This window comes from Hyla sarda, chromosome 4, assembly GCF_029499605.1.
Source record: "Hyla sarda isolate aHylSar1 chromosome 4, aHylSar1.hap1, whole genome shotgun sequence".
Classification (NCBI taxonomy): Eukaryota; Metazoa; Chordata; class Amphibia; order Anura; family Hylidae; genus Hyla; species Hyla sarda.
In genome coordinates this window covers 156,745,473-156,761,583 of record NC_079192.1, presented here as the reverse complement: position 1 = coordinate 156,761,583, position 16,111 = coordinate 156,745,473, and the positions used below count along the sequence as shown (strand labels likewise).

Genomic DNA, 16,111 nt, shown 5'->3' with positions numbered 1-16,111 from the left:
CGGGCACTGATTACAAACGGGGTGCTGCGTGCATGATCCCGGGGGTCCCCAGCTGCGGGACTCCCGCTATCGGGCATCTTATCCCCTATCCTTTGGATAGGGGATAAGATGTTTAAGCACCGGAGTGAGTACCCCTTTAAAAGGTACCTTTAGATCTAAAGGATTAATAGCCGGCCGTGGCGATCACTGCATGTTGGCTATTAACGCCAGCCCTCAGCTACAAGAATCCGCTGTGGGCCGGCCAGTATGACGCGGGCTCGAGTCGGAAGCCTGCGCCATACACCTGGTCGTTAACCAGTTAAAAGAAAAGAACTTCCTGTGGAACATATAGAAGCTGATAAGTACTGGAAGGATTAAGATTTTTAAAGAGAAGTAATTTTACAAATATGTAACTTTCTGGCACCAGTTGATTTAGAATTTTTTTTTTTTCCACCGGAGTACCCCTAGTATGTTGGTTGTGTCACAGATTTTTGCTTAACTGTCATGTTGCAAAATATAAATTACAGTACAACTGCAACATGTGAATACTGCCTAACTGCTTCACTTTATAAAGCTATTCTAATGAGGTTGTATTTGGCAGCTTGTTTAAAAATAAAGACTGCATGTTGGAGGACAAGAAAAAAAGTGCAATTTATTTTTAACCCGAAAAAAGACACCATGCGTAAACATATGTCTGAAGGAAGCCTAAAGGCAGGGTCACATGAGGCACATACAGAGCACATTTCAAGCTGCGATGCACCGCCAATAGTCAGAGGGACTGCAGAGTGAGCTCTCAGCTGTGGTCAGGAAGCTCTGTGTGTCCCCTTGTGGTGGAGGATGCCTACAGCGGGAAATCCACCACTATGAGCGAACACAAAGCTACCCAGCCGGGAGCTTGCTCTGCAGTCCCTCTCGGACTGCCGTCGGCCCATGCGCCCCCCAAGACTTTCAAGAGACTACGGAGTTCAATCAAAGCATTCTGCGGAAATTCTGCGCAACTGTCTATTAAATTTGCTGCATTTCAGAAAAAAAAAAAAGTGTCTTGAAATTTACACCATTTCTATCTTTGCTTATAATGCACTTTTTTCATTTGCAATATAGCTTAAAAATGTAGACGTGCTATTAGCCACGGCCATTTTCATGTGTGAAAATGGAAAGTGTGAAATGTGGCACATATAGTGTGTGTGTGTCCCACGGTTTTGCCACATATAGAGGCAAAATTTTGGCTGAACCATAGTAAATCTGAGCCCTGTATTGTCTGTCAAGCTGGGTTCATACAGCATTTTTGTCTGTGTTTTACTTTTTCCATTACAGTAAATTTTATTTTGCTGTATATAATACCATAGTAAACTATGCTATTGTGTAGAGCAAAAAAAAAAAAAAAAACACGCATACACTGCAATCTTTTTTTATTTATAATGTAGGCTTTATGGCACACTGCAGAATCTGTGTTTAGCATCTTATCGGATAGGTTTTCTCCTTTGACAGTGACACCTGTGACAATGGAACAACAGAACCTAAAACACGGAATAATATATCAGAGCAGAAGTCTGCATATAGGAAAACACATTTTACCACATTTCTGTAGTGTCCTATAAGACCGTGTGTGTACTGTCGCTGAGAGATACAGTCGTTGGCTCCATCTGATACTAAATTTCCTTCATTGTGTTACAGCTCAACAATGAGGATTTGTGGGAAGTGATTTGTCTAAATTTCTGTTCTCCATGCGGATGGGTGGGGAACTCTGATTTTAGAGTATCACTCATTTCAAACTAAAAAGAAAAAAAAAAGAAAAACAAACATTTGCAATGTTGCCCAGACTAACAATTGCAAGTTATAAGTCGGTGAAGTGTGCAGAAGAGTGCACTTCACTCCCTGGCTGTCAATCGAAACAGATTTTTATATTGCATTAGTGTATGGAGTGAAAGAGTCAGATCGGGCGGTCGGTGGTGGGTGGAGATAGCTGGCAAGCACTTCAGCCAGATATTGCTGATCACAACAGGTCTCAGGAGTGAGACCCCATGCCATCTAAACTTTTTTTTATCATTGGTTTTACACTGTTTTTTGGTGGTCAAAAAGACAAACTTGTGTAATAAGTAAGCCATAGAAAATAGAGTACTGATGAGAAAATCTTAATCAAAACCTGTGCAAAGGAAAAGTTGCCCATAGCAACTAATCAGATCGCTTCTTTAATTTTGGAGGGGCCTTATTAAAAAGGAAAGAAGCGAGCCGTTTGGTTGCTATGGGCAACTCAGCAACTTTTTCTCTGCACAGGTTTTGATAAATCTCCCCCTTAATAACTTTGGCGCACTAATGCAAAAAGGTGGACAAAAATCTTTCATCCAAACCAACAATTATAAATTCCCCCAATGTGTAGAGTTGGGGATTGTCAAATTATTTGAGTGCTCTGTAAACCAGCATAAATCTCTGATGTACCCAGATACGATCACACCCCAACACACTAAACTACGCCCCAATAATAAACCTGTTCTGCATGGCCTGAAGTCACCTAGGAGAAGAAAACCTTCAGGAGATGAAGCCTTTGATGTACACGTCTGATGTATTTACAGGTCAAAGTTAACCTATGGTGGGAGATCTTCTCCAATGGCCAAGAAAACTTTTGATGTACAAACAAGATAGATATTTAGGTGAACAGCTATATCACAGATTTAAAGTGATTTATCCCGTGACACAGCAAAAATTCCAGCTGTCATTTTTGGAAGAAATTACTCAGTGTCAGCAAGAATCCGATAGATAGCCAAGGGCAGCAGCACAGCACTGGTTGTTACGTCACACCTTTCTGTAGGTGAAGCTTTAACTGTGTAATCTGAGAATATTCAATAAGATATTAGCCATATAATTCTACTAGGGTACAAAATATTTTTTATGAAGCTTTTTCCTCCTGCCTCAGCATAACGGCAATTCTATCTGTAATATAATATATAGTACGATGTAGCACTTTGTGGCATTACATCTATTAATGCTTCATCTCTCTGCATAGGGAATATTGGAACTATTCATGCCAAGCCTAAATGATGATTGGGTGCTATAGATTTACTGCAAAGGTATCTGTAAAGAACAGATCACCATATCGGGTAAGTAACCAACTCTAAGTCTTTGCTTTTAAAAGACAGGTCCCAGTTTCATTTCCCTACATGGCTTTTCTTTTGGTAGCAAGAAGTTCAAGACAAGATGCTTCAATGCGTATGGAAGGTCATTTAATTCACAGCACGGAAAATATACATTCTTTATACACATCTGTCTTTGGAGGTGTACAATGAGCATCGCAGAAAGATTGACAACGTCCTATTGGATAAACTAGTAATAGTTGCCAATAGGTTTTGGAGATTATGCAACCAGTTGCGTCCCTGGCCTTAATATTTAGATAAGCATCAATGGATCGCAATTGCTTCAGATACCCAGTAAGATTGACATAGAAATTAAAAGGATTTAACAAAAACTAAAAAAAAAAAAAAAAAAAAAGTCAAATAAAAATATAATGCAGCAAAACTGCTGCCACTGTACAAAGTATGTGTACCCATGAAAAATCAGATAAAAAATAATAAATACAGACTTCTTATCAGTCTTTCTATGAATCCATTTCTTCCCAGGTAGAAGCTTTTTGCAGCCCTGGAATACTGGAATGCACCCTCTTGCAAACTAGTGGCTGGTGTTGACAAGTATAATTGCAAGTCCCATAAGGTTACATGGAGTTCATAAATTCTGCACAAGCTTATTCCTTTCCGTTCCATTATGGAATCCTTTTGTACCATCAGGACCTCTTGGAAGCCTCAGGACTCCGGGCGGCAGTCCATCAGCATTCTGTATCTTCCTTCCAAGCATTGGACTACATGCAGGGCTCTTTTCCTGTGTGACTGTTTGGGCTTGTCTTCTCCTCTGAACCCAAGGACTACTGGATGGTGTGATGCTGCTATCTGATGAGTACTCTGTAGACCTCCGTGAAATTTCAGGGCTCATGTTGTCAGCAAGAGGGGAATGCTTGACCCCTTTACGTTGGCCACAAGGACTACTCCAGGGGCTATTTCTGGGTGAAGCATTTGGACTCAGATGATTATTTGGGTAAGCAGATGGGCTCAGCTTATTGGTTGACTGGATCTTTCGCCCTACCATTGGAGAGTTAGGATTGCTATCTGGCTCTGAAGTGCTATAGCCTGTAGACTCATCTCCTATGTACTGTAGCTCTTCAACCCTTTTATTGAGAGACTTATTTTTGCGCAGATTCTTTGAGTCTTCTTCTTTGCTTCGGTCTTTCTGAATCTTTTTCTTTGGTGGCTTCATGCCTATTAGGACAACCTTTATACCATCATCGGTGTCACTTTCAACATTGAGGGTCTCATGTGCCTTTATTGCAGCCTCCACCTCCTCAAATTCAACTATTGCACAATCCTTGGTTCCAACCTGACTGTATCGACTACTAAATCTTTTCACATCTGAGGGAAGATCCCTACCGGGTTTCAAGATACGTATAGAGGAGATGCTTCCAAAAGCTCCAAAACTCTTTAGCAGCTGCTCCATTATCTTTTCTTGCATGCCACCATTTTCTTGCTCTTTATTTAACCCTTGCAGCTCTGGAATGAAGTGGAGGTCATACACCAGGAGCATTTTGCTGGGGAGGTTCTCACTAGGAAAAACGGGAACTGGAGTTTTTCGTCTTACTTTCCTGTTGTCTTCATTTAATTCAAGTATTTCAGAATACCTTAAAGCATAGGCAGTGGTCCTCCAGTCACGGGTCAGATGCTTTACCTGAAATGAAAAACAAGTAGGTTTAACAATTTGTTGTATGAACCATTATCCAATAGTAAAATATATTTGATGCATTTACTAGAATATTAGGAAATAAGGGCATTTACTATACAATAAGGATATAAGGGCAGAAGCTGTCTAGCTATATTAGGTTTGTTTCATACACCAAAATTACTTCACACTTGTATCAGCATTGCAGAAACAAAGGCTAAAGAAAACAATGGAAGAGTTAAAAAACCTTACAAGAATCATGCACTGATGTACAATATACCCCATCATAATACCATATAAATTCATACTCAAAACTTTACATTCCCTGTCTTTCCTCAACAGCACAATCATGGGGTGTCTCTGCTCCTGTACACCCTGCAGGACATGGGGATTTTTAATAAAATATGCAAATGTAATGCCCCCTACACATACCCTAACCACACAGTTTTATTATGTCCTTATAAACTGTACGACTGGTTGTGCCCCCCCCCCCCCCCCCCATTTACTATAGCCTTTTTTCTCTTTTACTGATTCCCGGAGGTGAAGTGTAATGGCTATTCTTTCCTCCTGCTCCAAGTCTGGTGTTTGTGGCATCCTATGGGTCATAAGTGCATTACTCTCCGGAGTGCACACCAGATCTGGTTCTCTCTTGGCCAGGCGCATTGGAACTGAGTTCTCTGCTTCAGGTCTGCGGCCGGGAGCTTTTGTGACTAAATATTTTCATTACTTTCTAAAAGATTTTTTTCATCATTTAGTTCCACGTTTGGTTTAACAGTTTTTTTTATATGAAAGCTTATTTCTTTTACCTATCTTATATTGTTTTTTGCCTGCCCGGAAGGTGAAGTGTCTTATCTTTTTGGCGTCAGTGGGGCCATTTAAATGCTCAGCTTCCAGTCTTTTGCCTCTTGATGCTTGAGCTGCTGTGTTGGCTTATTCATAAGTATTAAGAAAGTGTTTGATTTATCCGCTCTCTATTGCCTATGTATACCAATCCCTCCCCCCATTCCTGTGTTCCTTTTACTTGCTATTTTTTGCTGATATAAGCAAAGACATTAAGCCTGCAGAAAGTGAAATACAGCTCTATCTGACTATGACCTTATATCAGTCATGCTGCCCTAGTCCAATGAATACGGACAAACCTATCAGATGTCATGATTTGGGTGAAATACTTTTGTGAAGACTCCATGTGAAGTAGCTCTATACAACCTCTAACTCGTTTTTAGAAAGAATTAGACAAGCCTCTCCTATTGCTGAGGAAGAATTCAGGGTGACCAACGAAGTGTATCCCACGTCATCTGAAGAGGATCGTACTAAGATCTTATCTCCACAGAGATCCAGACGAGGTCGCCCTCAGTCGTGGTGGAGGATTCAGGCAGCAAAAAAGGAGACCCTCCAAATGTTCTAGGGATCCTTCCATGAAGGTGGTTTTATGACATCAGGTCTATCTTCCTACCCCTATGGAAAAGTTTAATAAAGATCCAGTTTGTATTGTCAAATTGTAGAGAAAGGCTATACTGTGTTTATCATCTATCCACGCAAGAGATTTCTGGTCTCTCCATCCCTACACTCTTCAAAAAAGGGAGAGCCATACAAAAACATCCATACAAGAACTAATTTCTTTGGCTTCACTAGAACCAGTACCCTCTTGAGAAAGGGGCAGATGTGTGTACTCCCCGATATTTCTAGTACATAAGCTTTTGGACAAAAAAAAGGCTTGTTCTAGATCTCAGAAAAAATTCAGAATAGAAACCAGAACCCTGAAGACAGTCCTTCTGAAAGGAGATCATATGACATCTGTAGACCTCAAGGACACTTTTTTTTTTATGTGTGACAATTTGTCCAGGACACAGAAAGTACTTTTCTGTTGCTGTGGAAATTCAGGGCAAGATTCACCATCTGCTGTTAAAGGTTCTGCCTTTAGGCATAACTGCTCCCTTTGTTTTCACAAAAGTAGTCTCGTCTGTTGTTGCAGTCTTAAGAGTCCAGCGAATAAGACTAATCTCCTATCTGGACGATTGGCTCATCCTGGCACAATCTACAGAGCTTCTTAAGATCTATGTGGACCCAACTATCCCTGTTGGATCAGCTTGGATGGATAGAGTCCAATGGGAGAAATAAGACCCTACCCCTTCAACAACAAAAACTTCTTGGATTTGTGATAGATTCCAGACAGATGAAGCCTATCTTCTCTAAAGCCCGGAAGGACCACAATGCTAGAGGATACAGATTTTTTTCAAGCACCTCGGTTGGTATCTTTCAGAACTCTAATGAGGTACCTAGGATTTATGTCACCTGTGACAAATGCTGTCCCCTGGGCCCTCTGGCACTAAAGACCTCTTCAAAGAGAGGTCCTAAAGAACTGAAACAGATGTCAGACTTTTGCATCAGATTGTCGCTTACTACCTGTCGCTTCCTCACTTGGTGGGCGGACATGAATGGCTAACTCACTTACAGACACTTCAGGTACCAGTTGAGGAGGGGACAGAAGGGGACTGGAGCCCCTAAGAAAGAATCTTACCAGCAAATGTCAGGGTAAGAAACTGAGGGCAATATGCAATGCTTTATGTAATTTTCCCCCTATATTTGTGGGACCTGCCATATAAATCAGGACTGACAATATGGCATCTGTGTTTTATATCAACAAGAAGGGAGGTACCAGATCAGAAGCCCTTCTAAAAGAAGTGTGGATGATCTTGAGACGGGAAGAAACCATAATACCCAGATTGGTATGATCTGCCATTCACATCAGTTGAGTTCATAATGCCCTGGCAGTTCGGCTTCAGCAGTCATGATCAAACAATTCCCAGAGAGTTGTCCATGCCTCAGTTTTTCTTTAGTTGACACAGATGTGGGGTCTCCCAGAAAAAGACCTTATGGCAGGTAAAAGCAATGCTAGACAAATTTTTTTTCTCTCTTTACCCAGAGGATAATCCTCTGAAGGTGGATGCCATGTCCTTTTTTGTGTGTGTTCATTCTGGCCTATATATTTCCACAGACTTCCATGATACCAAGGGTATTGATGAAGATTAGACAGGATCAGGCCTCGATAATAGCCATCATACCATGTTGGCCAAAGAGATCTTTGTTTGCCTAACTCATGTTGAGGAGTTAAAGGAAAACTGTCAGCTTGCTCCCCCCGCACTAACCAGCGGTACTGGCTGGCGGGGTAACTGGCACTCTGACGTCCGCAGCCACAGCGCTGCCCAGCTCATCAATATTCCTCCCCTCCCTCCGCCTCTCCCTCTTCAGAGAAGAGGGCGAGGCGGAGGGAGGGGAGGAATATTGAAGAGCTGGGTGGTGTTACGGGCGGCGGCCGCTGACGTCAGAGTGACAGTTACCCCCGCCTGTGCCAGTTATCATATAATTAGCATATACTGAAAACGAAGATTTCGGCCGAATGGCCGGGCGGATCCGGGCACAGTAGGCAACCAAACTGCTCAGCGTCACCCGTACAGCCAGCACCACTGGTTAGTGCGGGGGGGGGGGGGGGAGGGAGCAAGCTGACAGTTTTCCTTTAAAGGAATTATTGGATGCACCCCCAGGCAAGACCTGGTGTCTCAGGGCACACAGTTCTGTCATAGCCTCAGGTCATTAAAGGGGTATTCCAGGAAAAAACTTTTTTTTATATATCTCAACTGGCTCCAGAAAGTTAAACAGATTTGTAAATTACTTCTATTAAAAAATCTTAATCCTTTCAGTACTTATGAGCTTCTGAAGTTAAGGTTGTTCTTTTCTGTAAGTGCTCTCTGATGACCCCTGTCTCGGGAAACGCCCAGTTTAGAAGAGGTTTGCTATGGAGATTTGCTTCTAAACTGCGTGTTTCCCGAGACACGTGTCATCAGAGAGCACTTAGACAGAAAAGAACAACCTTAACTTCAGAAGCTGAGATGTCAGCAGAGAGCACTGTTGCCAGACAGAAAATAACTTAACTTCAGCAACTGATAATTATTGGAAGGATTAAGATTTTTTAATAGAAGTAATTTACAAATCTGTTTAACTTTCTGGAGCCAGTTGATATATAAAAAAAAGTTTTTCCTGGATAACCCCTTTAACCCTGACGGCATGGAGGTTCATCGTTCCTTTTAAAGGCCGAGGGTTTTTCCAATAAGGTTTTGGACATGCTAGCTTGCTCTAGGAGTGAAGCTACTATCAAGTAGAATCTTGTTACAAGCATCTTTCAAGCCTGGTGTGTGTCCATATCTTTAGATCCTTCCTCTCCCCTTTACCTGTAATCTTAGAATCTTGACAAAGGACTATCGCCAAGTTTTATGACAGCACAGATTTCGGCTCTGTCCACCTCGCTTCAAAGAAGGCTTCTTATATATCAGGAAGTAAAATACTTCCTGATATATAAGTTTCCAGACTTTGTCCAAGGCATGTCTGACCATTATCACATTGGAATCTTTAGTTGGTTCTAAAGCAGCTTTGTGGACAGCCATTTGAGGTTAATATAAAGCTCTAAAAGTTGTATTTGTAATGGCCATAACTGCAGCTAAATGAGTTGGTGAGCTTCAAGTGTTTTCCTAAAAGGAACAATAAGATTTTTCCAGGACAAGGTTCTGTTGAGATTCTTACCAACCTATATGTGCTAAAGTCTTCAACATTAATCAGGTTACATCCATGCCTGCACTTCCTGCTGGGGAAGATTATGGAAAACTGTGGACTTGGTAAGATGTTTAAGAATCTACTTACTAAACAGAACATGTGTTCCATAAGGAAGACCATTTCTGGTGCTCTTCCTAGAAAAGAATAGAGGCAACAAAGCCTCTAAACCATCCATATCACACTAGGTATGTATCAATAACTGTTACACCTTATAAGGTTTGGACGCACCTGATTTTACTTAAATGGGCACTGTCACATAGAAAAACTATTGTTTTGCCAAGATGTACAACATATAAAAAGTTTTTATAATATATTTCTTTAGAAAAAAAAAAATAATAATAATCACATTTTAGTGAAGAAAACTGCCTCTGAAAATCCCACCACTAGGGGTTCCCATACCTCCTGGGGCACTGATAAGTCCCACAGCAGCATGAATGTGCCCAAGGGTCAAGGACATGTGATGGCTGATTGACAATGCTGCAGGAGGAACACACCTTGCAGCAACATTGCTGTAATAGAGTTTTACCAATCATGTGCCTCTAGCTGTTGCAAAACTGCAACTCCAAGCATGCCTGGACAGTCAAAGGATGTCTGGGCATGCTGGGAGTTGTAATTTTTCAAAAGTTGTAGACACACAGTTGAAGGCAACATTGTACCTCCAACTATTCCAAAACTACAAGACCCAGCATTTCAGGAATGCCCAAGGATGTCACACATGAATTACATAGGAAGATCTAAGTTATACACTCACCATATTGTCTTATTGGTAGAGTACAGGTAATCATGTGTCTGTATACACGTGTACAGAATAAAACCAGAGGAAAGTGTTACAGAGAAAGGCTGCCAGGCTCCTCAAATAGCAGTGAGTCAGCAGAGTGAGGGAGGGGGAGGAGTCATCACAGTGCAGTCGAGAAGGACACACCCCCTCCCTTTGAGACAATTGAAAAGATGAGCAGCTATAATATGCTATGTTTTAGTCACATATGGGTGATAAAGACATAAAAATTATTTGTACATGATCAGAATGAGTTACTGAGTAACTTCTAAGGGCTCGTTCACATTAATTCATGTCTGTCCCCATTAATTCAGGTCTATTCTCAAATCCGTTTCAGTCTTTTGCAAACGGCTTGCAAATGGCTGTAAATGAATCCCATTTTTTTTGACAGCCCTTTGCAAGCCGTTTACATCCGTTTGGTTCCTAATCCGTTATTTTTGATGGTGAAAAGACATTGCATGCAGTATTTTTTCCTGACAAAAATAACAGAATAGAAACGGATATTATAAACATTGAAGTCTATGACAGATGGATGAGCCTAATGTCATCCGTTTGCACCCGGTTTTGAATATCACTTTTTGAACAGTTATTAGTTCTGACAATGCTCAGAAGAGGTGAAAGCAGTGGACTCCTGCAAAGCTGCGGGACTACTACTCCTCCTATGATGGAACAGACTTTTTTTTCCCATGATGGAAATAGTAGTTTCCCTGGCTGCGGGAGTCTGCGGGCAGCTGGGGAGGCTACATTAGTGCTTGTACTACTACCCCCATAATGGAACAGAGTCTGTTCCATGTTAGAGGTAGTAGTAGTAGTAGTAGTACAGGGGCTGAGGAATTGATCGCACTGTGTCTCACTTCTGAGACCCGATGCAATCATAAGTTATTAACCAGCAGAGTGGGTGGCATGCTCCACTCCCCAGCGATGTATATAGTGTCTTACTTTCACATTCAAATACAGAGTGGCCATTCAGGGCTCCTAGCAAAGTTTTTACACTTGTACTGTAAATAACCTAATTGTATTCCCCCGCTCCCCATCTTCAATCACAATCACACAGACAAAAGAACCCACATACAAGGGAGTGCAGGGTTCCCTTTCACAATGCAATTCACAATTAGCCCGAAAGCTCGCGAGTTGTCCCCGCTGTGCACTATGATTGCGCTCCATTCCTCTCTGCCCACTCCATAATCAGAGTGCACAGCGGGGACATGTCCCTCCATTCCCCGCTGCTGTTCCCCATCTGGTACAGGGATGAGCAGTGGGGAATGGAGTGACGTGGCTCTGCTGTGCGCTGTGATTGGGGGAATAAAATTAGATTATTCACAGTACAAGTTTAAAAACCTCGCTGGGATCCCTGAATGGCCACTCCCAGCGAAAATGAAAATAAAAGACACTATAAACATCGCTGGGGAGCAGAGCATGCCACCCGCTCCCCTGGTTAATAACTTAGGATTGCATCGGGTCTCAGAAGTGAGACCCGGTGTGATCAATCCCTTATCCCTGTACTACTACCCATAACATGTAACAGGATCTGTTTCATGATGGGGGTAGTAGTACAAGCACTAATGTAGCCACCAGCAGACTCCCACAGCCAGGGGAACTACTACTCCCATCATGGAAATGAGTCCGTTCCATAATTGAAGTAGTAGTAGTAGTCCTGGCTGCGGGAGTCTGTAGGCATCTGACTTTTCATACTAATTGATGAAAAACTGATACAAAAGGATGCCACTAAATGGCATTTGTATCAGTTTGTAGTATGGTCCGTTTAAGAGGCATTGACGGGAGAAAATCGGGATGGAGGACAATCCATGTGAACCCAGCCTAACAGTTTTTTTTATTTTATTTTTTTTGTGGGATCTGACAGGTATGCTTTAAGCGCATTCAACCAGAACTGTGGATGGTTCCTGGGCAGAAAGATGCTTGTACCAATCGACTAGATGGTTCTGTGTCCAATCAGCTGACTTTTGTTAAGTCTGAAATACAGTCTGCTAAGCAGTAAGGTCCTCCCTGTGGGGGTAACTGCTTGCTACTCCCCATCATGATGCTGCTGTGGAACGATAGGGAAGAACAGATTTAGAATGTTAATCCGGTTTCCCTTAGTCTCCTCAGCAGCACAATACTCCCTCCCTATTCTATTTGATTTACTTTATAGTTTAATCAATGTAGATAGGGAGTGTTTTTCCTATATACGTAAGGGGGGCAGGCTTTAAATTTGTCTATTTTATAAAAAATTCTCAAGTTCTGCAAGGCAAACAGGGGCAAAGACACCCCACGATTGTGCTGCTGAGGAGACTAAGGGAAAACATTATAATTCTAAATCTAGTCTTAATTTATTATGTGTTATAAGTCCAGCTACTACAGAGGCAACTGTTTAGATAAATGCAAAGCAACAAAGTTACCAAATTTTTACATAGATTATATGAAAATTGTAAATTGCAAGAACTAAACCAGGGCCCAACTGCACTTTTAGGAGCCCTCCCACACAGGTTAAAATACATTTTAATATTTATGGTTACGTCTATATAGTCTGCATAGGAATGGATCTTACTATGGAAAGCCATACAGTTGTGGTGGTAATGGGGGTGGGGGGAGGCAGTGTTAAGGGCATACATTCCCTGAAGCTGCCCACTTCGCAAAATAGTTCATACAACTATATTAGTAAGTTGCAGAAACTAAGGGGGGGGGGGGGGGGGGGTTAGTAAACCTTGTGTAAAGAAACAATGGATTAGATGCCCATAGCAACCAATCCCAACTCCACTTTCATTATTCAGAGGCCTTAAAAAAGAAAAAAAAATTAAGAATCTGATTGGTTGCTATGGGCAATTGTTCCTTTTTCCTAGGTTTGATGAATTTCCCCCCCTAGTTCTACATTACAATACTGGGTGAAGCAGCACTTTCTATTAAAGTAGATGTCTTCATTGGGCAATGTCATCTCAGATACAAAAGCCCAACTGTGTGAGGTGATAATGCAGAAATATACAGATGGTCCTCAAGAACCAACTCCAGACTACCCTTTTAGTTTTCTTGCTCTGTACTAGGTAACGCCTCTCGTGTCCAGTGGTCATTATAAACATGTAGAAGTCGGGCAGAAGACATAACTGCATGCATTCAGCACTAACTCAGATCTCAATATACCTTTTTGAATGAGGTAAGTAGTTTAACACTGACAAATCCCATCTTGTTTCTTCTCACATGTTTCAATAGAAAGGCATCTTTCTCCAAGTTTTCATCAGAGAGGTAGTACTCTATCTGAACAACAAGTTTCTGGGTAAGTTCTGGGTCGGGGGGCTTCCAGTCCTGGTCAAGCTCATCCCCATCATTCTCCCCTCCACTTGTGGCAGCTCCACTGCAAGACAGCATGAAAAGAAACGTGTTAGAGGACATTGTGTAACACTTATATTAGCCACAATATAACCTATGTGACATTATACATTACTATTAACAATTCATTACTTTGTGACTTGATATAAAATATATAACAGGGACAACCACTTTCCATGAGTCATTACTAGTATTGTATGTGGTAGAGGGGCTTTCAGCCACCCTAAAGTGAACAGGGGCCAATGCTACCTTAGCACCCCCTATAGTTATGCTCCTGAATGAAACTACCCTACAAACCTGCAAAGGATTTCCAATTGACACGCACACCCTACTAGCAGAATATTCACTGTTTTTGTCAGCCTGCATTCTATCGAAGGGGTATTCCAGCTATTAACATTCACTCATTGATAACATCAGTACTAAATACTAGATCACTCAGAGTTATTCTAGAGATATATTCCAGAACTGCTGGAGAGATCTGAGTTAAAGGGGTACTCCACCCCTAGACATCTTATCCCCTATCCAAAGGATAGGGGATAAGATGTCTGATCGTGGGGGTCTCACCGCTGGGGACCCCCGCAATATTGCAGGTGGCACCCACCTGTTTCTTGTCCGGAAGCGCTGGAAGGTCTGGGTCACGACCACGGGAACGGAAGTCCGTAAAGTCAGGACTCCGCCCCCGTGTGACGTCACGCCCCATCCCCTCAATGAAAGTCTATGGGAGGGGGCGTGATGGCAGTCACGCCCCCTCCCATTGACGGGATGGGGTGGAGTACCCCTTTAAAGGGGTTATCCAGGAAAAAAAACTCTCTTTTTTATATATCAACTGGCTCCAGAAAGTTAAAACAGATTTGTAAATTACTTCAATTAAAAAAATCTTAGTCCTTTCAGTACTTTTTAGCTGCTGAAGTTGAGTTGTTCTTTTATGTTTAAGTGCTCTCTCATGACACGTCTCGGGAACTGTCCAAAGTAGAAGCAAATCCCCATAGCAAACCTCTTCTACTCTGTGCAGTTCCCGAGACAAGCAGAGATGTCAGCAGAGAGCACTGTTGCCAGACAGAAAAGAACAACTTAACTTCAGCAGATAATTATTGGAAGGATTAAGATTTTTTAATAGAATTAACTTACAAATCTGCTTAAAGGAGTACTCTGGTGCAGAGTACTCCTGCTCTGTCCTGCCCGGGCTGCAAAAAAATAAATAATAAACCATCTCTCACCTCCCTGGGTTCTCTCGGAGCGCCACTACAGCTGATCGGTCCTCCGGTCCATCTTCTTCATACTTCCGGGTGAAATGAAGAGTCACATGGCGCTCAGCCTATCGCCGGCCGCCGCGTTGTTCTGCCTCGGCCCATAATAGGCTGAGTGCCATGTGACGCTTCGTTCACATGGAAGTATGAAGAAGATGGACCGGAGGACTGATCAGCTGTAGTGGCGCTCCGCGGGAACCCAGGAAGGCGAGAGATTGTTTACTTTCATTTTTTTTGCAGTCCGGGCAGGACGGAGCAGGAATACTCTGCACCAGAGTACTCCTTTAACTTTCTGGAGCCAGTTGATATATAAAAAAGTTTTTTCCTGGAATACCCCTAGTAGTTGAGAGAATATTTAAGCCTCATCCATGTAGTTTTAAGCAGAAGCCATTCTCATAGTTTTATAGGATTTAGTCCTAGTTTTGTTACTGTATCAAAACTGCCTTATGCGGCTTTGCCACAATGTAGTAAAGGTAAAAAATACTCTAGTGTTGAGATCCAGACTACGTCTTATGCATTCATTCACTTCTTGCACATTCCATGTTAAAACTTGTCTGCCACAAGGATTACGTCCTGTTCTCTGAAGACTCCTGCAGCACATTCCTGTAACACTGTGTTCTTCAATTTCGGTGAAATCGTCTGAAAACAATGTTACATAGACAGCACACAACTCTGCTTTCTGTGTTTCCTCGCATTTTATTAAAGCCATATTGTCATTATGGGGAAAACAGTCTCTGGAAACTACTACTGGAAACCAATGATATCACAGGTGACCCTACCCAATATCACTGAAAAGAATAGTCAAAGCAGAAAAAAAAAGAAAAAAAAAAGTTTATACTGCAGAATTTCATGTTACATTATTTATAACATGTTATAGATTATACAGAAAATAAAAAATGATTATACTTACTGCATATATAGTCTATGTCCAGAAACACTGCAAAAGACATGATGGAAATCCAATTTTACCAACTCTCATCTACATGCTGCAGAAGAATTCCATGAAGACAGACTTATGGTATGGATTTTGCTTTGCAGCAGGTCAACTCAGGGTTCAGATTTATCCTACTGACTTCAATTGAGATGTCAAAATCCACAACAAATCTGCTTTTGTGAATTTTACTGGGGAAATGATTCAACACAACTGTATATGTAACTACACATACAAAGAGGTGAAATCACCGGCACCGCTAGATATATACACAGCTATATATTCATCCGGTAGTACGGACACATACACGTCCTCTAATCCGGTATATCTGTTTAGCACTTAGAGTCTATGGCATGAGGGTAGACTATATGCTATATCCAAAGTATTCTGTATGCTACATCCAAAGTATTCCATATGCTACATCCAAAGTATTCCATATGCTACATCCAAAGAATTCAGAGTGCACTCACCCGGTGTCAGTCGCCGTACCAAAGACTCCGG

At 41.8% G+C, this 16,111-nt stretch overlaps 1 protein-coding gene across 4 annotated transcripts in view; it reads right to left on the bottom strand.

The window, feature by feature from the left end:
- Positions 1-3,157: 3,157 nt before the first annotated feature.
- Positions 3,158-16,111, bottom strand: part of LARP6 (La ribonucleoprotein 6, translational regulator) — a 110,113-nt gene continuing 97,159 nt past the window's right edge. For 2 of the 4 annotated variants that reach the window (XM_056572480.1, XM_056572481.1), the window contains 2 exons: positions 13,247-13,457; positions 3,158-4,743 (listed from right to left, as the gene is read on the bottom strand). In XM_056572480.1, the coding sequence (XP_056428455.1) occupies positions 3,694-4,743; positions 13,247-13,288 (1,092 nt within the window). In that variant the 5' untranslated portion in view covers positions 13,289-13,457 and the 3' untranslated portion in view covers positions 3,158-3,693. Of the gene's footprint in view, positions 4,744-13,246; positions 13,458-15,589; positions 15,610-16,111 lie in introns of those variants that run through there. The other 2 variants (XM_056572479.1, XM_056572478.1) reach the window with 2 other exon arrangements.